The 24,866-nt window shown below is 36.1% G+C and overlaps 1 protein-coding gene across 1 annotated transcript; it reads right to left on the reverse strand.

Moving 5' to 3' along the window:
* Positions 1-149: 149 nt before the first annotated feature.
* On the reverse strand, positions 150-24,743 carry LOC107026926 (anaphase-promoting complex subunit 5). The gene is made up of 21 exons (XM_015228057.2): positions 24,468-24,743; positions 23,458-23,617; positions 23,257-23,378; positions 22,763-23,003; positions 21,581-21,758; positions 21,406-21,484; positions 21,236-21,321; positions 19,733-19,865; positions 19,552-19,584; positions 16,532-16,780; positions 12,863-12,940; positions 12,504-12,766; positions 10,554-10,613; positions 10,394-10,461; positions 7,110-7,215; positions 6,891-7,032; positions 5,589-5,687; positions 5,103-5,367; positions 4,356-4,423; positions 1,607-1,796; positions 150-795 (listed from the first exon to the last, which is right to left on the reverse strand). Exons 1-20 carry the CDS (start codon positions 24,654-24,656, stop codon positions 1,662-1,664), a joined length of 2,754 nt encoding a protein of 917 aa, XP_015083543.1. The 5' UTR covers positions 24,657-24,743; the 3' UTR covers positions 150-795; positions 1,607-1,661.
* Between the last annotated feature and the right edge of the window lie 123 nt (positions 24,744-24,866).

Here is a 24,866-nt window from a genome sequence, read left to right on the forward strand (position 1 = left end):
AACTTATTATCTTTGCTTTTCTCGAAATTCATGTTGTTAAATTGATATTAAAAATATATGATTGTGTTTTCTAGCTTATGGGGACGAGTTAGGATTGCAGTTTGCACCATTGATTGCATTCCGAATTGTTGGGAAATCATATATACAAATGGTGCGAAATGATTTTATCATGTTGATGAGGAGACAAGCTTGAAAATCTCAAGTACTAATATGGAGACTCCATAATAACACTCTCAAGTCTTATGTCATATTCAATATCAAATACCTATGTACTACTAATAATACTATAGAACAATCTGTAGCCTGTACCGAGAGAGAAGATTGTATGGTGCTTCCTCTCCAAACTTGGACATAAACTATAGAAAGATGCATACACATCACCAGAAAAGTTGGAGATGGTTTTTACAACAGACAATCTCTTCAGGGGGATTCGTTAGACCTCTATCACGCAATCAGAGATTGTGGACATCTAATCTGAATCCCCTGGTAAACCGTTTAGCCTTAGCCTCTTTCAGACCTTGCAAGCGGGGCAAGAATTCCAACAATAATACTAGAAAATGTTGGTACTCTCACTGGTATACCAGTCATCGAGCACTAATGTTATTCAACCATCATCAAACAAAAATGTGGCTCAACCTGATATCTGGACAGTACACTTGCCAAGAAATTAGAGGAGTTTCTAAAATTTCAGGCAATCGGAAAGCCACATCTGTTGCATCTTCACTACCCAATGCTTCTAATGCTGCATGAACAACGAAGCTGTAATAAAACACGTCTGCAGCAATAGAAAACAGCCTGTGATAGGAAAAAAAAAACTTAATCAGATAGTTCTTCCGAGCAACCCCAACTGGAGTAATAGAACTCTTTCGCCTTTTGATCTAGCTCTCTTACTTGTGGGCTCTATAAATTGAAGGGAACCTCCCAGTTTCAATAGAAAAGGCAAAGAGGATAGCAAAGACAAATTTATCATAGTTAAGGTAGCGCGTATCTGGTAATTCAGAAATCTTCTTTACCCATATAGATCTCTAAGAGCATTAAGAAGGTATTATGCTCTCTTTTCTTTTTTTTTTGCAGAATGAGATAAATGTCACATAGATAACATGGGTAAGGGACTAAGGGTTATTCCCCACATAAATAAATAAACAAAACTGTCTTTCTTGTACAATGACTGAAGAGCAATGCCAAATGTTACATCCAACTTCCAATTATCTATTATCGCTCAATTTTCTAGTTGGGCACTTCATAGATGATTTCTTTCACTAGTTTCAATCAGAATAAATTATTTAGCGCAAATTTTTCTTGTTCTTAAAACCAAAACCCTCGACTTAAGCTAAATAGTACAGGGTCAAACATTATAGTCATCTTAACTTAATTTTTTCCTTCTGCTAGCACAATCCTTTTCCTTTTAATATGATAACTCCCGAATCATGAATTCATACTTGCAGCAAAAGTTTTAGTTTCAAATTTTTGAAGTTACAATATTATACCACTGACACACTTTAATAGATAGACCTTGGAATCTTTGTTCCATCTTGTGAACAAGTATGTATCAAAAAGCTAAAAGTTATTTTCATAAGTAGCCGCAAGAAGACAAATAATCACTCACCAAAGGAATATTTAGGTTAGATACTGGTTTCTTAGCAAAATATTGACGACGATCTTCAAATATCAGAGCTTTCAAGAGTGGTGATGTGTTTCCTAAATGACTGAGCTGCTGCTTCTCTGTGGTCCATCTGCCCCAGCTTATCATATACAATGGCCATCAAGTAAAACGCTTCGGCAGCCATTTTATGATACTGCATATGAAGAGTTATTGTAATGTCAGAAATGCATCTTCTTCTTTCCTTTTTCTGGCTGGGGTAAGGGGGTTGTTAAAGCTTGAAGTTGTTGGCCAAACAAAGGCAATTCCACTTTACCAGAAAACAGAAACAGTTCAGTGCAAGCTATACAAGTTGGAAGTAGATTCATTGTGGAGATAGTTCTGTTCCCCTATAATGGCAGTCAATCAAACTTAAGCAACCAAGAATAGATTTTTTGAGCAGTAAAGTAGGCTGAGAAGTAGTCTTCAAACATAATTTACGGTTGTGACCTGACCTATTAAAAAGGATTTCAAAAAAATGAATGGTGCAACCTCACCTATTTGAATCACAGAGAAGGTTTAGTTGAGCTGTCATGTGCCAATTTCAAATTGTTTTCCCTTATTGGTCAAAAAATTGAGTCGACGCTAAGATGAATAGGTAAAAAAGATACGTGAAACAAGCTCAATAAGCAATGATACCTAAACTCTTTTTTCTATTATTGATTGTTAGGTTAGGCTGCCCATATTCAAATATGATTAGCAAGAAAAGCCTAGTTAATCCAATTTTGTTTAATATCTGAAGAGAATTAACATTACATAAATCCAGTATATAGCCAAAATAGAGTACCCAAATGATGCATTAGTTCATCTAGAGAAATACCTATTAAGATAAATAATTTAGAACCTAGCACGCCATTAAAACTGGAAACGATCACATTACTAGCACTCGTCCATTTCAGACACTTATTTTAATTCTTTTTATATTTTTATAACAATACAAATTAAAATGAAACAGGCATTAGCCCCATTATGCTGATTCTAGGATTACATCTCCATTTATCATGCCATTCTCCTGAAAAAACTTAGACACTTGAATTGTATACCTTTAGGCACTATAATCACAACTTCATTTTACCTTCATCTGTCTTATGGTACTACACTGGCAGTGCATAAGTTAATACTACGTGTGCTTTAAATCTTAATTTTCTAGAGTATCTCTCCATGGTTCCTATTCTGGTTGACGCTACAGTTTCCACTAATGGGATTACACTGGGTATGTTGTTGTACTCTAGAGAATCAGTGAAAGAAATGTGATAATTACGGAGGAAATGGAAGTGAAATGTCAAATCTATCACTACACAAAGGAAACAAACATTCACAACTACCACATTCATGATAATTGATGAGACAAGAGTAAATTTTGCAGATTAAACATCTAACGAAGACCATTATTTTCTTAAATTCAGCTAACAAATAGAAGCTGGAGTCCAAAAGTTATTCTGCAAGGCCCAGAAAACAGAACTAAATATGACGGAAAAGAAAATAGAATGGATTGAGGAGGATAATAAGGAAACTCAGAGATAATTAATGGAAAATACTTTCGAAGTTACTGATTTCCAAAAAAAAATAATGGAAAATACCTTCTTTGGGAAGAGTCAGGAAAACGGAGTAAAGTAGTTCACACTTTAATCTTTCTCTTTTACTTCACCTCACCAATTGGTACTTAGGTCTGAAGAGAATTTAACTCACTAAAAAAGGTTTCTGACAATAGAGTCTGAGCCAACTTTTAAGCACCTTGACTATTCTACCAGGTACCTGATACCTCCCACCAGCATAGATACCGGTGAACTCTACCCATCAAGGCTCAGGCAGATGGGTAGATATCACCTAGTTTTTTTAGCTTCTGTTGGGATTTGAACCTGAGACCTCGTGATTTTCATTCCACTTCATTAACCACTAGGTCACACACCTTTGGGAGTCATTTAAATTCACCTAATTGAATCCTAATCTTACAGAGTTGTTACTTTTCGGATTCACTCCATTGTTTTCTTTCCACTAATCTCATGTAATTGGTAACTACTCTTTGGAGAATTGTACCTTCATTTTCTTCGTTACATTCCCTTTCTAATTTTCCTTCACATCATCCAATCGAAAGCTTTAGATAATTATGCCTTTACTTTTCTCATGTATATTCTACTTTTAACTTATGTTGCTCCACCTCTTCAATAATGGCGACGGGTGCATGTTGGATCCTCCAAAAATAGTGCATTTTTTAAGGATCTGACTCGGGCACGGCAGTAATTTTGGAAAGTCCGAACAGCATAGCTTTTAACATGTAAGAATTTGGTATAGCAAGTTTGCATCTGTTTGTCCATATGCATGAATACAGACCCACGCACGCACTCCAACACAACACAAACACGAGGAGAGACACACTTTCTTAGAGTTAAGGTCTTTTTAAAGGGTAAAGAGAGAAAATTGAACCGGAAAAAAAAGGAAGATGGATGTCATGAAATACAACTTTTGTATTTTCTAGAAATTATTTCTCTGAGCTATAGATGTATATCATTCCCTTCAAACGTATCTAGTGTACACTTCTATTAGCACATTAATACGAAAATTTTCAAATTTTCATGGATTTGTTTCTTTTCCTTTAATTTTTCTTTTCTTCACAGGAAAATATCGTCACATGGAACTTGAAACCCAAGCTGAAGTTCTTTAATTGAAGTGTAGATGTCACTAATTGGAATATTAAATTGTTTCCGTATTGACTAACCTCCAGAAGTTCCAGGTCTTCGGAAGCCTGCCTTAATGGTTCAAGTACCATCTCTGGATCTTCGCATACTGAGAACAATAAGGTATCATTAATCACAGATTAAATGCTCAAGAACATAAGAAAACAGTGCCAACAAGAAAATTCAGAAGCAAGTTAACTGTCAATTTTTAAATGATTAGCATGTCTCCCATGTGTGTGCATTAATTGAAGGTAGAGTCTCAAATGAGGTAAAGGTGAATCATATCCAAAGAGAGACAAATTAATCATCAAAGAATCTCAAGGTCAAAGGATATATGAGCCCATGAGAAGTGAGGATGGAGCGGCAGCTTGATTGGGAAAAGTAAATGACAAGTCGTGGCTGGATATGAGGGGAACTACTGGAGAGTTGGAGAGAATCTCCTGCTACATTCTGATTCATAAAATCTTAGGCATCCACAAGAGCTATAATTGCTAAAAAGGAAGTCTCACAGAAACAAGTTAACCCAAATTTATCTTAATCCTTTAGTTCTAACTTATGATGGGTCATGTAAATCCAGACAAGGGTATCCATTTGTTAAAGAATGAGGTTTGTAAGATTTAAGGTGTTTGCATTATTTGGGGGACATGGAGAAGAAATATAGTTGAGGTTGAGGACATAGGATGTAGTTATAACTCAAAACCATGATATGATTATACACAAACTAATGAAAAGTCCTGTTTACGATGAGTATAGCTATCAGGTTGAGCATTGAAATTCCGATAAGGCACCTGAAAAGCTTGAGTCAGCAAGATAGCATTTTGCTTCAGTGATAAAGGCCCGGGCACGGAGCTCTAAACCACCATGACCAAGAAGTACAGGAAATGCCCCATGTATGAGAGCCAAAGCTCTTTTCGCATGACTTGATCCAAGTGAGAGCCAAAGCTCCGCAAGTGTCAGTGTAGCAGATGCTTTGAGAAGGTCTAAGTTGAAAGATTTACAAAAGGAAAGGCTTGCCAATGCATACGGAATACCTAAAACAGCATTTCCTGATCTCTGAAATGGATGAACAAAGTTCTATTAAATCTTGAACATATCAGAGAAAGGAAGGAGTATAGGCCAAAGTAAGTTCAAGTGTTACAATACATGGTGAAGATGCATAAATGGTAAAATACGTTCCATTTCTTCAGACAAGGTGATACCTTGTATAAGAAAGTACTTGTGATCAAAAATACTGATTGAATTCTGACTTATCTAACATAACAGCAAATCACTACCTTGTGTATCTCTGCAAGTAAAAGAAGAACAGTGGCATTCTCGACTTGTAAACTGAATTTGTAGCACATAGAGAAGAGAGAGTGTGCAACAGCTGCTGCCTGGGAGAATCACATTAATAAGAAGGAAATTAAGAAATTCTATAAATGCTTATTGTCTTTGGACTGCATAAATTAGATCAAATAATTACCTATAGCTAAGGAAATCAGAAGATAATGATAACTACTTTCCATAGCACACCACAATATCAAGTTATAAGATGTAAGAGAAACAAAATATTGTAAACAGATTCAAAGTGGACTTGTGAACAAATTTGATGTTCAAATATCTCTTTTTGAAACTGAATTTAAAGCCAAAGCAAAGCCAGAATCTTTTTTTGATGTTCAAATATCTTGAGGTAACAAGTAACAGTATAGTCCCACAGAAAGATCATGATCACCACATTGGCTGCAAAATCAGAGAGTAGAGTGGTGTCTTGTAATCCTTGGCATCACAGGCACAAGCAAACCTGCAAGCGAACTACTCAAACATGGAATGCATGCTTATGGTGCTTCTCATCCCCGAAGACAATAAATAGAAGAGTAAAGAGGTATTCGGCACTCAAAGGTAGGGTGCGGCCCATTTTATAGGAACTTCTATACCAGAAACAATGCACTAAATCAAGCCAAGATCAAATATTACTTGACTTAAGAACCAAGACCAGACTTGCTGGTCCAGCCACTTTAACTAGACCATGACCTCATGATTTTCACAAGAAAAAGAAATGCTCAGCCGAGAAAAACATGCCAATTTTTACGAAAATTGAAGGAGTTGAGAGCAATGAAAATGACCTACATGTATAAAGGCAATGAACTAACGAAAATATATTATCATCAGCACGTCCATATAATGATTCACATAGAACAACAGTTGAAGCCTTAAAGTCAGATAGATAAACAAAACCTGAATCATTTCCTGACCAACGAGCAAACACAAAGTGAACTCAAGTATCCGATTTTCTATCACGGGTGTATTGAAGCATCACCAGTTTAGGATGTAGTTGACTGTATTCCTTTTCATTATTTATTTACCTTCTTTTGGGAGCAAGCGGGCACGTTCTTCTATTGATTAAAAATGATAGGGAATGAGCAGAAAGTCCAATTCATTACATTATCACATCATATCCTTTTGTACAAAGTTCAAAAACTAGAAATAGAACAACCAAAAACATTAGCAGGTCATGTAGAACTCGGAACATCATCACCCTTATCTATCTTACAATTGAGTCACCTAGAAAGAGGTCTAATTAAAGGAAAGCAGGCTACCTGGCTAAATTGGTTTGCTGCAATCAGTATTCGAGCATGGCGGAGGCTAGCTTCAACCTTTATCTCTATGTCTACGCCATTTACTGAAGAGGCTAAAACACCAAGCTCATCACACAACTGTTGTGCTAATTTTAAATTTCCCCTGAACAGCAACTAACATCCAATCAGACAAGGAAAAAGAAGTTTAAAACCAAGTAAATACTAGAGATGTTGCCTTACGTATGTAAAGCATGATCATGGAGCAATTGTAACTTTACAAGCTGAATTTGTGACTTTGAAAGCGATACAAACTTCTCCTCTGCGAGTTCCAGAGCAGCAAAAGCTTCTGAAGGTACATACATAAGCAGTCATTATTGAGTATATGTAAATAAAATAAAAACTATAGTATAAATTCATTTTTCCTCTTCGCTTTCCTTTTTTTTTCCAAGGTATGTAGGAGAAAAGAGGATGTGTTTTTATAACAGAAGAAAGGAAAGAAAGAGATCTGGCTTTCCTACTTGCATATGTATCAATGAAGTCTGAGGAATTACATACAATTTTAGGCACAGTACACTAAAGCCCAGTTTAAGACTGAACATTCACGGATCCCTTCCAGGGCATGAGATTGATCAGAATTTGCCTGAGAACACTTTGGACATAACTCAGTAACCTATCATGATCCTATTTAAAGTCCATCAGTTCTTTTCCCTCGACCAGGATAACACCGCAATGTTATTTTTCTCTACAAGAAAAAGCTAATTCATTTGGAATTATTCCTGCACTACTGCCAGAAATGCTTATTGTGCATGATCTAAATGAGGTTGTCTAGTATTTACCTGAGAACACTTTGGTCAGCTCATTACCTATCACAATCATAATTCCACTCGACCTACTTCTATCCTTCTTCGGACCAAATTACACAAATGTTATCCGCCTCCAGAAAGACGAAAAAAAGCTTGCCAGTTCTGACTGCATTTCTGTCAAAACAACATTTTTTACAAGAGCGGACTTGTATGTTATATGGCTATCTTCACTTTTAGCAAGTTTTTTGGTAATTCATGAAAGATCTGTGTCCCACATTGGTTGAGGGAATAGGCTCAAGTTCCTACAATTTTTTACCATGTCTCTTCAATGATAGGAAATTTTCACCGCACAAGCTAACTTTTCGGGTCTAGCTAGGCTCAAGGACTATTTCTTAACATGCTATCAGATTCAAATCCATCCCTGTTCTTGGTTGGGCTCCTATATCATGTGGTTCCCGATCCACCTGTCTAGTTCTGAGCATGCAGAGGGGAGGGTGTGTTAGAGTGTCCCAAATCTGTTGAAGGAATAAGTTGTTGTCTTCATATTTGATCTTGGGCAATCCTCACCTAGTGAGCTAACATTTGGAGTTTCATTAGACCTAAGATCCATTCTGTTGGTAGGCACTTAGGGCTACAGAAGAATTGCAGAATTAAAAACCATCCTGTTACCATATGGCAATTATGTGTAAAAGCAAGCAATACCTAAAGATGTGTGTGTTTACCTTATGGGTGTGATAAAAAAATGATATACATCCATGATCCATGAAAAAAAAAAGGATCAAGTGAACTGTGAGAAATATAGGAGAAAAATATTATTAAATTGTTGTTTCTACATTATTACAGAAAGACCCTATTTCTAGACACTACAATAGATACCTTTTCCAACTAGTACACTACAATACAAGATTACAATCCTTTTCTAAGTAGGACACTATATACTATTCTTATTACTATTCATGTTCCTATTCTAAGTAGGATTGTATATACCTATTACTATTCTAACACTCCCCCTCAAGCTAGGGCATACAAATCATATATACCTAGCTTGTTATAAATATAATTAATCGAGGACCAATGAGGGGCTTGGTGAAATATCTGCAAGTTGATCACTTGTCAATCTCAACGTGCTTAGTCTTCTCATGAAATACTAAATTTGATGCATAATGCCAATCAATGTCAATGTGTTTGGTCTTCTCATCAAATTTTGAATTTGATGCATAATGCCGATAAAACATAGTCATAAAATTACAGTGCTGAACTTCCCAAAACAAGCTTGCAAAAACTGTTTCAAACCATAAAGTGACTTACACAATCGACATACAAGGCTACTAAACTCCCCCTGAGCAACAAAATTAGGTGGTTGCTCCATATGTAGACTTCTTTGCAATAAAACAGTCGCCAGAATGTGCTCAAAATCTAGTACAAAGTATATTTATCATGTTGGAATCAATAGACGAGTTGATATTAAACTAGAAAGTCATGGAAAAACTGGTCGGAACATGCTCATATGCCAGGGTATTAGAGATTTGATGATTGAAATTGGTAACAATCTAAAAAGTAAAATTATATGGGTAGGGTCTGAATGATGGCACGACCCAACTAGAATATAGAAATTATAAAGGGAAGGTCAGATGACGGTACGACCCTATTGAAAAAGAAAAATAATATAGGTAGGGTCTGAATGATGGCACGATCCTACTGAAAAAGAGCAATTATATTGGTAGGGTCGAAATGATTGCGCGACCCTACTAAAAAAGAGCAATTATATGGGTAGGGTCGGAATGATGGCACAATCCTAAGCAAATCAGATTTAGAAATCACCGGAAAGAGGAAGAGGACTACGCAAATCAAATCAGAGGAGTCACCAAAAAAGACATTCGGTGTTATTCAACTCAAATATGAAAAGTTGGTTCAAAAAAAATTCATGGTACTACGCAAATTAAATATGAAAAGTAGTCTGAAGAGATAGAGATGCACGGTGCTACGCAAATCAAATATGAAAAAAAGGTAGTCACGGGAAGAATGGTTCGGTGCAACACAAATTAGGTATGAGAAAGTAGTCACCAGAAAGATACACGGTGACCTAACTTTTGCTAACATAATCATTGGCCAAACGGGCAGCATACAGTAGCGAAGCTAGGATTTTCAATAAGGGGGTTCAAAATCTAAAGAGCTAAACACACTAACTAACCGAATGGGGTTGAACATCTACTATATATACATAAATATAATTTTAACCAGTTATAAATAGTAATATTTTTCGCTGACCTAACAGAAGGTTGGTTTCGCCCCAGGCAGCATATATGGGAAATAGCCACCTTTCGCCGGCGGAAGCTCTTTGATTTTCTATCAAGATCGTAAAGAGATCGTAGAGGCTCTGATACCATATGAGAATTTAGGAGAAAAATATTATTGAAATGTTGTTTCTATATTATTGTATAAAGACCCTATTTATAGACACTAAAATGGACACATTTTCTAACTAGGACACTACAATAGAATCCTTTTCTTAGTAGGACACTATATACTATTATTACTATTACTATTACTATTACTATTCTAAGAAGGATTGTATATACATGTTACTATTCTAACATGAATAAAGCATCAGCAACTAGCTGAAGTAAAGCACCACTATAATGCAATGAGCCTATGAATATATGTAAGCATAGCTATGTCAATTCAAGAATACTTAATAAGTATTCAGATATTTGTGCAAACCTTTGTATCCCTTAAATTCTGCTAAATGCTGAATAAGTTTGCCATATGCTAATGCCACATCATCCAAACTGCAAGAAGATATGCAAGCAAATTTCTGTGAGATGATATGAAGGCACAATTTCAAACAGCTCAACCACTACAAAAATCATACAAGTATTACCTCGATGAGTCAGCAAAGCATGTTGCATAAAGCAGTGCGTTCATTCGAGCAAGGGGTGAACTAAATTAGCACACAAGGAGAAAATCAGTAAAGGATTTGGATTAGAATTGAGTGCTTGTAATCTACAGATTCTAGACATAGCTGACAGGTGAAGTTCCATCTAGCCTTTTTAAACAAACAATGCAACATCTGATTACAAGCATACAAGGCAAAACCATGCCTTCAAGAATTGAAGTTCAAAATCTCTAACTGGCTTCAGACTTTTGTGTCTCTACATGACACCCATTGGACAGTGGATACTGCTTTCTTATTTCCTTGCCTAGTGCGGGTTACCTCTCCTATGTGGTTTGTGAGCTATTGCATAGGTGCGGGGGTTTTACCCTATGCGCACCCAAAGGGTAGCGGCTACAGGTTTCGCTTGGCATAAAAAAAAGAATTTAAAAATCCAATACTTTTAAGAGAGTGAATTAGTCCATCTATAATAAATTGAATTCGTGAAGAAAAATCTTTAAAATCCTTATCATTCGGCAAGTCCTAATACTACAGACAGGACGCTCCCCTAATTAGATATTTTAAGGACAAAGAAGATATTTGAAGTTGTGTCATACATCGTGGCATCAAACTTATGAGTCACATTATGAAATATTGGGGAAGAGTGATGGAACATAGACATTCTTTTATAAGAGTACGGCATAGACAAATAGATACTAACAGACAGAGAGCCAATTGAGATTTATGTCTAGTAGATCTGCAAGGAGACAAAGATTTGCTTGTTGTGTTCATTGACCAAGAGAAAGTGCATGATAGAGTACGAAGAAAATCCCCCTAGTTGGTGTTGGAGGACAAACAAGTTCATATTAAACATCTAAATAAATGTCATAAAGGACATGTATGAGAGTTTCCACTTGTGTGAAACTGTGGTGAGTTTCCCTGATCATGGATCTACACCAACGATAGACTTTGAGACTATACTTGTTTACCCTAGTTATGCTATTTAAAGACGTGTTGTGTAATCTGATAGAAATAGTGAAAGTGCCAACCAAAAGTTTGCACTATGGGGAAGTACTCCAGAGAATTAAAAAAAATGTGTTATTTATACGACATTTGGTTTCTGGCATAAAATCTAGTAGAACTAATCTCCATATAATCCATAAAGCGCTAGTACCAAGTGCCATGATGTGTACTTAAATTATTTTTTTTTTGAACGATTCAATAGGAAGATCCCTACTTTTGACCACATCTTCATTAAAATTCTAAAATACTTCAGCTATTAAGGTTTTAAGGTCTTAATTTTGTCCAGTCAAGATGAGAAGTGTTGAAAATATAATCAAATAATAAAAGAGTGCTCTCTCTAACAGTTTAAGCTTTTAGATGAGATGGTCACACACTTCAGCATGGTATCAGAGCAAGCAAAGATCCTGAGATCGAATTTCACCACCACCCAAATCAAAAAGAATTTTCACTTGCTTGGCCCATAAAAAAATAGGCTTGCACGTGAGGGGCCGTGCTGAAAATATAATCAAATAATAAAAGTGTGTTCTCTCTAAGAGCTTAAGCTTTTAGATGAGATGGTCACACACTTCAACAATATAAGTATAAGATATTGACGTCACTATTATGTGGTAGTGCAAACACTTGAATTCTAAATGAGGGAATAGTACTTATATTTTACATTTGAAAGTAATGACAAGTATCTTTCTAATTAAGCAGCAAAGCAAATTTGTTGTCCTCCTTAATGACCCTTCTCTAAACATCTTACACAAGTAGTGGCATAGTTTAACTAACCATGCAGTTAGCAAATTTTAACATTGGCAGTGGTCACCCAGGCAGAATATTTTCATGCTTCTGAAACAGCACTTTATCAATAACTGCATGAGGAACGTATCGCACAGAGAAAACGGTGGGGTACTGTATGCAAAAACAAGAATGAGAACCAAGACACCACCTCACCTGCCATATACCTCCCAGGCAGTAGCACGGAACAAATATGAAGAGCCTAAAAGTTGCAGCACAGATCTAGGGATGGAACATGGCTGCCCACAGAACTGGAATGCGTCAGTATTACTCCTACATTCATTCTCCTGGGAAAAGACAACAGAACCTTTTGGTTTCTTTAAATTCTTAATCCATTGAGTACAAAAGGCCCCATCTGAGATCATTAATGAAGCCTCATCACCATATTCATTAATCAGATGAGAACTCAATCTCAGTTCCTGCAAGAATGAATACAATCAGGATAAAGAAATGGACAACTCAAAAGAAACTTTAGACTTTAAAAGATAAAGCAAACATCTTGGAGCGAATATAACCTTGCAGACATTGGTTGGGCATGTTGCAAGTTTCATGGAAGCCTTTGGACCAAATGAAAGCAAAGGTCGTTGCACTTGCTGCACATTAAATGTCATAGGTTCAGTTTCCTTATAAATCAACGATAAAGACATCAATCATATGAAGAGAGCAAAAAGCCCTCTAGAAATACAATGTTCAGCATCGACTCCCCCTGATCAGAGGAAATATGGTTGTATTAACAAGAAAATACGAGAAAACATTCTGGCTTGATGTTGCAAATATTCCTGATGAAACTGTTAAGCATTTTACAGCTGACCAAAAGAATCATATATGTAGAACACAGTAAGTGAACTTCTAAAATTGTAGCAGATGACATTTAAGCTCATATCTGGTCAGGTCTTCGAATGGAAAGTGAAGTAGTGACACTTAACCTGCTTCAGAGAGCAACTCAGATGATCATTTGATTCTAAGAAAGTGGGAAATGGATTAGAAAGATTATCTCAATTGAACACCCTCGCTTTATTTCTATGTAATTAAAAAGGCAGCTTTGATTTATGGCATCACGGGACCTCTTTTTTCAGGTTAAGATCTGTTCCTCGCATTAAGCCAGCTCTTACTCATATTGTGAAATTCAAAGTAAGCTCCTGGGAGAATTCTGTTCATGGCTGTTGTGTGAAGGCGACTTTCGTGTTTGGAGTGAAGTGCAACAATGTGCTAAGAAATGAACACATTTGTAAGTTGAGGCGGGGGGGGCCTTGAAGAACTAGGATATTAGGATATATTTAAAAGGATCCCACAAACATATCTGCTGGGTTGGGTCATTTGGTTAGTATGCAGCTTATGCCCAAGAGCGCTGACCCGAGTTTGAACCTTGGCCGACTGCTACATCATTCTTTTTAGCTGACAATTAAAAGAAATGCATATAACATGTACAGTGACAGGTTTCGAACACGAAACCTAACATATGCAAAGTGGTGCCCAGACCACTGATCCGCACAACGGCCTTCATCAAATAAATTCATATTTTTCCTTTGGTCACCAGTTTTATGGGTGTTTAATAAAAAAAATCTAGACTATGCAGTTGCCTGACATCGTTTCGACTACCGTGCATCTAGTTTTAGTGGTGCCCCCATCGACTTTGAATCCTCAGTTTGCCTCTGTTCGTACGGACCAAAACATGAACTTTGGCTCTTTGTAGAAGATAATTTCTTAAAAATTAAGTATGGCCCATGCATAAAGTTCTATCACTTACCCGCCCTAAATGTGAAACATAGACCCTGGCAATTTGGGCATACTGGGATAGCATACATTTTCTTTTAGCAAAGTTGACTTTTCCAAAAGATGAAATGGAAGAACTGCAATGACCTTGGAATATGCCTACAGTGTATACAACTCAATTAAATACAATATAAATAATAATTTATATAGGGTTTCAATTCCTTTAGGTCACTTGGGATGTTTATATGCATGATGAAAATACGTAACTGCAAACTGGACAGTCATATTTTGTCTTAACTTTAAAAATTAGAAGACATATTTACAGGAATTAAAGAGAAAATGATGATACCACAAAAGATTAATGCCTACAGTTTATTGTTTCTCATTAGGCATCAGTTTGTCATCAAACTGCTGCTCAACTGCAGAACCCAACAGTTGATCTGAGAACCCACTACTTGATTAATTAACTGCAACGTCAGGTCAGAAACTATAAAAAGAACTTTTTACTCATAAGTATTTATTTCAAAAATGGAAATAATTTGCCTTTCCTGGTAAGTTTATTATATGAAGAATCCAACTAAAACAACAAGGGTTAATTTTATCGTAAAATTTTAGTACTTATATATGCATTGCTGCATCACTGAAGCACTCAAGTCAAATTTGGTAAGGGCCTCTACAGTATCCATATAAAACCTATAACAGGGGTACTATAACATGTCGAGAACTTAGTTTTTGAAGACTCATATAGTTCATTTGCTCTAGGAAAAAGTGATTACTGCATTCCTTGAAGTTTTGCTTTCAAAAATATGCTTTCCTCTATGTTTCTTTGGCGCATCACAGCACAGGGGCCTTTTTTAATGGCTTCAAGGTTACAACAAGTGGACCTAAGAATGTGGTTGGTGGCTCCCTGGTTGTTTACGAATGATACTTTAATTGTGATGCTAATGTAGGCCAAAGTACTTGAGAGGAGTTTGGTTGTGGTTCCAATCTATGTCAGAACATAGGATCAATTTAAGGATGATCCCGATTGGAATATCACAACCTAAAAAGGTTGATTTGAGCTTTTTTAGATGTAAATCAGCAATCCATAATGCATTTGTGGCTACCTATAGTTTCCAATCACAATTTATATCAGCTTAGCATCCCATGTTACTGGAGTATAAGAAACCACTTGGAGGAAGGAAGAAACATACCTCTTCTAAGGGGTGTAGTTAGTTGGGGATAACAGCCTAACAGGTACCAACCTGCTTGCTACATGTCTCTCTTAGGAATGCTGTAGCAGGGGCTAAGAAAATTGAGCAGCTGTAAAGGAATTTTCTTTTGGATGGAAATCAAAGTGAAAAGAAATCACCTGTTGACAGGGGTAATATCACTTTGCCTGTTAAGGATGGTCTGTTGGGGATAAGGGATGAAACAGTATTAAAGTTTTGCGTGGAAATGGTGATGAAGGGTTGAGTAAGAACTGAGAAGCACTAAGGATGGTTGTTCTCAGGGATAAGTATGGGAGGGAAGAGGCGCATGGAGCACGCCAGAATTATCCAGCCCATAGGAGAAAGGCCTGTGAAGTGTGAAGTGGATCTTAAACAACTGGGAAGAATTTGGGATTGGGACTTACTTGATTGATTGCTGGACTGAGTAGCACTTCAGAAAACATATTTAATTCGATGAGAAAACACACACAACAGTTTATTCAGCTTAGTTTAGAGATTTGAACTTTTGTCAAACAGACACGAAATGAATTGTAGTTTTTCTTTTATAACAACAAAACCACTAAATCCAGCTCCAAATTTCAGTGGATAATGAGCTTGCCTCTCTGCTGACTGCTCTTCTCCACATAAATAACAAACTTGGTTCACTAAATAGGATTCGAACTTATGACGTGCACCTACCATATATACCACATTGTATTAGCTCTACTCTTGAACCACAGCCTGGGGCATAATGTGTCTAACACTTTAAGATACCTCATATAGGAGACATAAAACGGATGATGAATGTTAAAAGTAGCCATAGTATTATTATTTTTGACAAGGCCGAGTCTGATTATATAAAGTAAGAAATGACAATATTACTGCTTTATAAGAACTATTAAGTTCATGAACTCAACCTGGCACTGGCTATTCTACACACTCTCCAAATCTCAAAAGTTCATCATTCCCCCATTGGATTATCCAGTATCCTATAGAAAATAATCTATATTACAATTTAATTATGAGCACCCAAAGGCAACAAATTCAAATTGAGAAATTTGTGCTACATATATAATGACACAAAATGAGTAACACCATGCAATGAATAAGCGAGACCAGGTACCGCTTCTCTTTCTTACTGCCTTTACAATTTTTTCACCAATACATAACACAACTGGACTCGTGCAAATGGATTTTTCCCTTGGAGTAAGCTATGACTTGAATCACCTTAGATTATCTGGTCACCATAATGAATAATAAGAGAGTGATCAAAGCACTTACAGTAAGGTCAAATTTAGCCATGGCAAGATGATTAGATGCAACCAGCCGTTTCAGCTTTAGACTTTCTGCTCGCTTTAAGGATCTTCTCAGGAGAACATATAAGAGTTGTTGAGTGGATAATGAAGTTCCTATACTGGTAACTGGTGAATAGGATGAACCAATAAGTCCCCTCATGTTTGAGACTCCAAATTCAGACAATAACTTGCAAATTGCGGCTAACGTGTAAGCAAGACAACTGTCATTGTTTTGCTGCACATGAGGAGAGGAGAAACATAAGATCTCCTAGTAAGAAATGTACATAAGTTAAATAAAGAGGCAACTCTACAAAGGAAAGTTATTAAAGGCACATCTGGCCGGTTGATGTCTTGAAACAAAAATGATACCTGGAAGGACCTGATATACATATTTCTTGCTCTATCCAGGACAAAAAGTAAAAATCTTTCTACCAGAGTTTTGATCAATACATTGAAAAAACACCACCAACATACACCAGTGTAATTCCACAATTGGCAAATGTCTTAAGCGTAAATTGATCCCTATGACAAGCCAAAATCATTGAGGACATAGATACTTCAGCAGAGCCTTTATTTGTATCTATTCATCGGGAGGTTTCATATCTTTAGCATTTAAACAGTTCAGAATGAGCAGCTGATAGTGGAGAGATTTCCATTTTCTGAGCAGCTCCTAGGCCACATACTGTTATGCATCTGTTACAAGGGTTATTATTTTGGAGATGTGTAATATCGGGATATTTTCTATTCAGAGTTTGGACTTTTCCGAAGTCAGCTAAACTTGTAATGTAATTTGTAAAAAATTATTAAAGCTTTTCTCCAGATAGAGTGTTTGTTTTGGTTTAGATGATTGTTTAGCACAATAGTTGAAGTTTTGAGTCATTCATGAATCGGGAATAATGTAACAGCTAGAAGTTACTTTGAGATATTTGAAAAAATAAAAAGTGAAAAGTTGTTGTGCAAAATTGTAGAAGATAGGATCCATGTAACTTTTGTTACAATATGGAATGTGATGGGAAATTTCTAGGATACTGAAATCATTTGCAGATAGATCAAAAGATGAAAATAGAAGCGGCATCTTTTATGTATAGTTTATGTCGTATTTTGATATTTCTAATTAGTAAACTATTAACAGCTAATTTCCCCAGGTCTCCAATCATGAATGAAGGTCGAACAGACATCAATACATCATCATGTGCAGACACCCCATGGAAGGAAATATTGAAAAATGAATCATTTGCCAACAAGTTGGTGACAAGAAAAGTATTTGTTCAAAATCCTATGACGCAGTCTAACGAAAACGCCTACAGAAGGAAAGCAGAAAATTCAATGATCTCCAAACTGTTCATCAACGATCGGATGATTGGTGTGATGATATCCTTCTTTAGCATATCATAGGTGGTATCCATCAATTATATTTTTAACTCCTTGTTAGGATAAACTTTTCGAGACAAATATTTGTAGACTGCAATCAATAGAATTATGATGGGCAATACAACTAATTTAGACAAAGATTAGGGGCTGGCCTCAATTTAGTTAATTTTTAGTTAAGTTATAGGCTCTTCTGCCACTAAGTCAGGTCATCAGTCAGCATCATGTTTTCTTACAGGAGTAAATGTTCCGTCCAGCACATTGTAAAACTTGAGAAGAAACAAAACTTGAAACTGGTGACAGAAAACTGTGAAAATATGGCATCAAAGAAGACCTCCTTGTCCAACAGACTAAGTTGTGAGTACCAGAAAGAAGGAAAAGAAGATGCTATCAATGAGCAGCCACAGCTAAAGTAGCAATAGATACATGTAAGAAGCAAACAGGTTCCCCTATGAGCGCTATGCAGAAAGAACCAATTACAAGATAGTCAAAAAATATTCTATTGTAGAAAACAAATGCTTGGGAAGTTAAGCGCACAAAACAAGGGTATGAACCAGCCGAAAGAATAACTTCCCAAAAGTACTCTATCCATCCTAATTTGTATGATATACATCTGTTTTTGCAACGCCCGAAATGTTTGATAAAATTATACAAATATTAATATTCTTAACACTTCCAGTTCATTTATGATTCTATTCATCTAAGAAATTCAAATTCAGACAATGACTATTTGTCCCATCACACTAACTTATCAACTAATAATAATAATAATAATATCTCTACTCCTACTAATATAATAATAAGTCAAATGATATTCTTAGAACTCCATGGTCATTCATACTACAATTAACAAAAGGAGAAAAAAGTGTTATTCTTGAGGTTTTGATGATAGTTGAGTGGTTGAGAAAAGGTAAAGTTAACATGGGTCCATCCCCTAAGAGTTTCTTCCATTTACAAAGCACCAATAACTGCTTTATTTATCTCCTAAAATGATAGACAAACATAGCAAGGCAGAAGAAGAGGTCAACCAACCAAACTGACAATTTTTTCTTGCTAAGTACTAGTCTATCAATCACAAAATGACGGTACAAGTGATTAATAGAGCAAATTGGTATCATTCCAGAGAGCTTTTCTTTAGTTATTAATTTTTTTTTAGGAGAGGTAACCCGTACTAGGCAAGCCTGGTGCGACGAGCTCGATCCAGAAGGCAAAACCCCTTGCTTTCGCTGGCAAGCAGTTTCGAACTTGAGACCTCCATCGTGAAAGTCCCAAAGCCCAAACCACTGGGCCACCCCGAAGGGATTTTAGTTATTAATAGTACTACTTATATATCATTAACTTATTTTTTCTAGTATAAAGACGACATGAGTTGAACATAGTCAATGAAGATTCATATAGCCAACTCCAATTTGTTTGGCATGAAGGTGTAGTTGTTATTGGCAGATGCTTATGTTGATTACCATTCAGATCCAGTGATTTTTTTCATCTAAAAAGTACTCATATGACACAGTTGTATTGATGCAAGTGTTACAAAGAATATGCTATGCCACTTTAGAGCATAAAAGAATGAAAGATAAAATAATGTAACAGATAAAGGAAGCCCTAGTCGAAAGAAAGGGAAGGAACAAATGCAGCTACCTGCTGAGACACACGGACTGCTTCTGTCAACACCTGAAAATTATCAAGCAAATAATTGTCATGCCGGAGTGGCAAACCCTCACCTTCATTACACCAATAACGGGGGGATGACATGCATCAAACTCAACAAAGTAGCATAACATGGACAATGAAGGTAGGAAATGACATTGAATATTCCTACCTCCAAAGCTTGCTTCGGGTGCCCAAAATGAAAATGCATCATCCCTAAGCATAATAATGCAATTTCATATCTACCAAAGCTATTGCAGCCTGTGGAAGAAGAGGATGCGAAATCACATCCTTCTGTCCCTGCACTTTGGTAAAAATACTTCTCAGATCTATTAGCAAGGTGTTAAAATATCACGTAAATACATTTTCCAAAGCTAAGGTTGGCCCATAGGGTTAGCTCTAGACAAATTTCTCGGTCATTAAAAGGATTATCACATAAATACGTGTCTAAATTTATTGTACTTGAATAAAAATATTCTTATAGAATAGTCTATAAAATTTATTTACCTTGTTGGCATGGAGACTGATTACCTAACATTTTGTGTGTAGCCTACGACTCCTACATAAGGAGCGCTTCTAATAAATTATGTTAAAAAATCAAGTTCATTAGAAGTTTTTCTTCTTTTAGTACAGAATTGAAGCATCTACGATCGTGGTAAAGCCTAAAAGTCTATTGCCTGCCCGGCCATCTATTTACTTCATTTTGGTGTTCGGCACTGCTTCGCTCTTCAATAATCGGTGTCACTACTCTACGAATGATCATTCATTCATTCAAGCATTGGCCCTCTCCCCGACAACAATTGAGGTGCCACACCTCTCTCTAGAATCATTCAGGGCGACCATTCGGATGCAATGAATCATCCTGGCAACTGACAATTCTATTTACTACGAGATAAGTGACCTCCTCTAAACCTTGAAGTGTTATCATTGTTTTGTGATTCAAGTTACACTGATAGTGTCTTGAAAATTTACAGCACCATATCTCTGTTTGGTGATTGAGAATAGACACCTCTTTGTGATGGGGCTTGGGGGATTCAAGGTTTACTCTCAAAATCCTTGTTTGCACAATCTTGCAACCAGTTCCTTTTATCATACACTTACAACGACTCTCTAGAGAAGAAATTCTAGCACTTCTTTCTTGTGATTGTGCACTATTCTAATGATATCTCAGTTAATTTCTATTGACTTCAAGTCTAGATTCATTCTACTTCTATAACATACCCAAGTCTTGGTTCACCCGATGAAGGACCCGTTCGGTGTCAAGTACAGAAATGGCCCTGGTATGGGTCTGGTCTTGATACTTTGTCCATGTAAGGAAAGTCTAACAAAAATGGCCTCCATAAGTAGATTGACTTTTTGGCCCCGGTTAACAATTTCTTTTAAAAATAGCCTCCACTTCAAAAAATTCTAACTCTTGCCATAAAGCAAACTTTCAAGATATTCTGACACAATGAACCTGCTCAATAGACCAGAAGTTCTACCTTGTATGCAAAAGCTAGAACTTGGGTATAAAGTTTGCCCGTCATGCATAAGTTCTAACTTTTGCCCATAAGGCAGGCATTAAGGATATTTCAAGCCAATAAACCTATTCAAGTGACCACAAGTTTTGTCCTATAGGCAAACATGAAGGAAGTTTGAAATGTAACAGACAACATGATAGATCATATAAGTATACCTGTAATCAAAATATCGGTGAATATTTTCTAGAGCAGTATGATAGTCCTGATGATAAAGGCTATTCAAGTAACGCAAGAAGTGAACCTTCAGTGCACAAAAAGTTACTTTAGTGACAGATAACACAAAATAAACTCAAATCCCCAAAACACCTCACTCGTAAAATCTTACACGATGTAGTTCAGGAGCTAATTTAAGAAGGTCCTTCAACACAGACTCAAAAGCATTCAAAGGGAAGGAGCTTCCCTGCCTGAACGAGAAAATATATTGTTCAGTTAAGTGATTCACAAGTGTCTTTGGACAAACATGATATGCTGAATAGTAGTATCTATAAAACTTCAATGACCTTTCAATAGTATCAGCTTGCTCCAATAGATAACCTTGTATTTGCCAGTTTGTACGTAAGAAAGCACCAGATGGAGAATCATCAGGATCAGATACATCACGAGAAGAAGATGCAGATGCACCAACTTCTCTAGGCTTACTGATATTTCTAATTTGTTGCCCAAGAGAAAAATTACGATCTGCAAGCCATGACTAACCAACATTAGGCACTTAAAGCATATATATCATTTGTCTATGCTTATTCATTTCTAAAAGCACTTTACTAAGCAAGAACCAAAGACAGCTTAAAGTTGAACATTATACTCGAATTACTTAGCACATATCAACACATCATACCTTAGGCAGGTAAATAAGAATATTACAGCAATCAAAAAGGGTCAGTAATAGCTTCTACAGCTTCTGTTGATTTTAATTTTGGAATTCCCTTAATATTTTGTACTGCATGAGAGGGAAATTCCCGTAGATCCTTTCTACTTCTACTTTATAGGCTTCAAAACAAGTTGTTTGTCTACACAGTAATTATATCTTAGGCAGGTAAACAATACTGATACAGTTATCAGCAAGGATCTATAATAGCTGCAGCACCTTTTGTTCATGTTATTTTTGGTAATTCCCTTAATAATTTGTCCAGCTTAAGTGATAATTCCATAGATTATATCCTTCGATTGACCAAGTTTTCAAATAAGTTACTCATCTACACAGCAAAGGGAGAAAAACTAAAAGACATGAAGAACTCCATGTCCAACTGGGTCTGGAGTTAATAGAATATCAACTAAATTCAACATGACTATATCATTTGTAACAATATTAATCAAAAAATATCATCTGAATTCCGAAACTAGAATACTATGTTTTGTTCGTCGTTCACACTTTACACAGTAAATCTGAATTGTGTTTTAAATATTTTGACTACCTATATGATGAACTGAGACCTTATTCTTGTTGGAATAAGTAGAAGGAATGCTTATCCTTGACACAAATAGCAACAAAATGTTTTTGAAAGGAGCATAGCTCTACTCTTTCTTTATTTCCTTGTGGAACACAGAGCCATTTCTCATGGAGTTATAGTCGTGGAATTCTCAACCTAAAATTGGACGCAAACTTTGCAACAAACAGGAATCAATCTTTCCCAATGCAAATGAATATGGTTTTACTTTTAAGAAAATCTACCAAAGAAAAATACCTTCAATTGCTCTAACTAGAGCTTTAGGTGCATGATTGTGGAAAGAAAGTCTTTCATCAACCACATTTCTAGATTCAATTTCTTTCTTGACATTCTCGACAACAAGATTCTCCAAATCCATGTTCTCATAGTGCATTGGTGCTTCAGTATCGCTATCAGATTCGTTGAAATGTGATAACTCATAAGTTGAGAGAGATTCTTTGCAATATATTGCTACATTTGTCAAAAGATGACAGACAGCCTACTCAGAGAAAACAATCCAGATACATGTTTATTAACTTTTAAATGAGCAGAACTACTATGTGCTTGATCCAAGCAAAAATAAGTGACATATAACAAGTCGAATTGGAAAAGTAAATAGAACTGTCCAACAATTGCAATGAGTGCACAAGAATAATACTTGAGGTTCGGGCATTGAACTTTATGTTTCATTGGTGCCCTTGTCTTGACAGAGCGAAGTCTTTCTGACAAGATAATGAATAGTTTAATAGTACCTCAAACGATAATAGATTAAACGCAAGTAAGCAACGACGAATAAAGACTCCAAGATTGCTGCTAGGATCCAAAATGATTTGATCGTCATCCATGACATTTGAATCAGAACCCCCAAGTATGCCTATTCAAAATAATAACATGAAACTTTGTAAATAAAAGGTTAAGCAGGTTCAAACATAGAACAACAATGATTTCATTACCTCGCAAGTCATTAAAAAAGTTGAACAAATCATCTGGTGAGGCTAATGATGATAATTTGCGAGCTAAATGGTCACTCAACCAATGACTCAATACACCTCCAATTTCCCTAAGCTGTGCGACAAGTTCATCCACCTTTGGCTCAAAAATATCCTCAGACGACTGTTCCAAGAAACAAGACAAATTAGCTTGGTTAAACAGCACACTCTACACTGTAATAGGAGATTTAGTACCTAATCATTTTACCGACAAAAGAATGGATATATAGTCCTAAAACACATTCTCCACACCAAGAAAAAATGACTAATAAAATTCAAATCAGCATAATGCATATCAGACACAATGGTAAAAAATTCAGGTACCTTTTCTCTAGACATGAAGAGAAGTAAGCTCAAGTCGGCAATTTTAACCATATCAACATAAATCCACTTCTAATACAGTATACAATAGAATTCTGAATCTTCTGATGTCAAAGATAGAACAAGTCCAGCATATAGCGCCAACCTTGAGGAGCTGTTTCTTTTGGCTCTTTATTTGATTATATTGCTAGTTCCAACTAAATTGGTTTCACCAATCATAATCAGTGTTTAATTAATCAAAGAACACTTTTTCAGAAAGGTACTGCATTACTTTTAAACTCTTGTTCAACAATTAACTAATAAAATAAACAAGACATATCATCTAATTTGATTAAATCACTATACTGTACCTGTATACTAAAACAATTCCACTGTGAATAATCACGATTTCAATCAATACCCTCATTTCGCTCATTAATTTTATTTGGTCCAAGAACTCTTTTTACAATATTTAACCAGCATCAAACTTTCACTGAATCAGTTACAGAGTCAGAAACAGTGCTTAGTGTTCTATACACACAAAGAAGAAAAACAATTCCAGCAGAAAATTGAAACTGAATAATTTCTAATGAGACTATTTAGTAATCACTCAAAGAGTACAAAAGCGAACCACATTTCTATATAGAATTTGAAAGCTAAGAAATGTTTGCTACCTTAGTTAGAGATAGTAAGAAGGAGCCCAGAAGATTGTGTTGAGCAACGGAAGAGAAAGGGAAAGGAACTGAGCTTTGGGAAGGCGGAGCATAGACTTGGATGAGAATGCAAATAGAAAGCTTGTGTGGTGTAATGGTGAAAGCTCCCGGAGCCTTTGACAACCCAGCCATTGCGGCAACGGCGGACATGGAGCGAACGAGCGCGCCGATTCCGATGGAGGATAGTGCTAATTTTAATTTTTCAAGTTTGAATTTTGGTGGTTCTTTGCTTGTGCTTTTCAAGCCCTTGTGATATAATTCAAAATTCAGGAAATTATTTTTAATTATTTTATATTAGGTAAATTACTCGCTCTTTGTGCGTAGTGAACTACCTCGATAAGTTTATCCTTAATCATTTGA

This window comes from Solanum pennellii, chromosome 8 (genome assembly GCF_001406875.1).
Source record: "Solanum pennellii chromosome 8, SPENNV200".
In the NCBI taxonomy this organism is placed as follows: Eukaryota; Viridiplantae; Streptophyta; class Magnoliopsida; order Solanales; family Solanaceae; genus Solanum; species Solanum pennellii.

Excerpts from the sequence above, each read along its gene's own strand:
- LOC107026926 (XM_015228057.2), bottom strand. The coding sequence starts at position 24,656 with ATGTCCGCCGTTGCCGCAATGGCTGGGTTGTCAAAGGCTCCGGGAGCT. Across the intron at positions 23,004-23,256 it reads TTAATCTATTATCGTTTGAG|GCTGTCTGTCATCTTTTGAC; the intron begins GTACTATTAAAC and ends TTCTCTGAGTAG. Across the intron at positions 16,781-19,551 it reads CAGTCCGTGTGTCTCAGCAG|CAAAACAATGACAGTTGTCT; the intron begins GTAGCTGCATTT and ends CCTCATGTGCAG.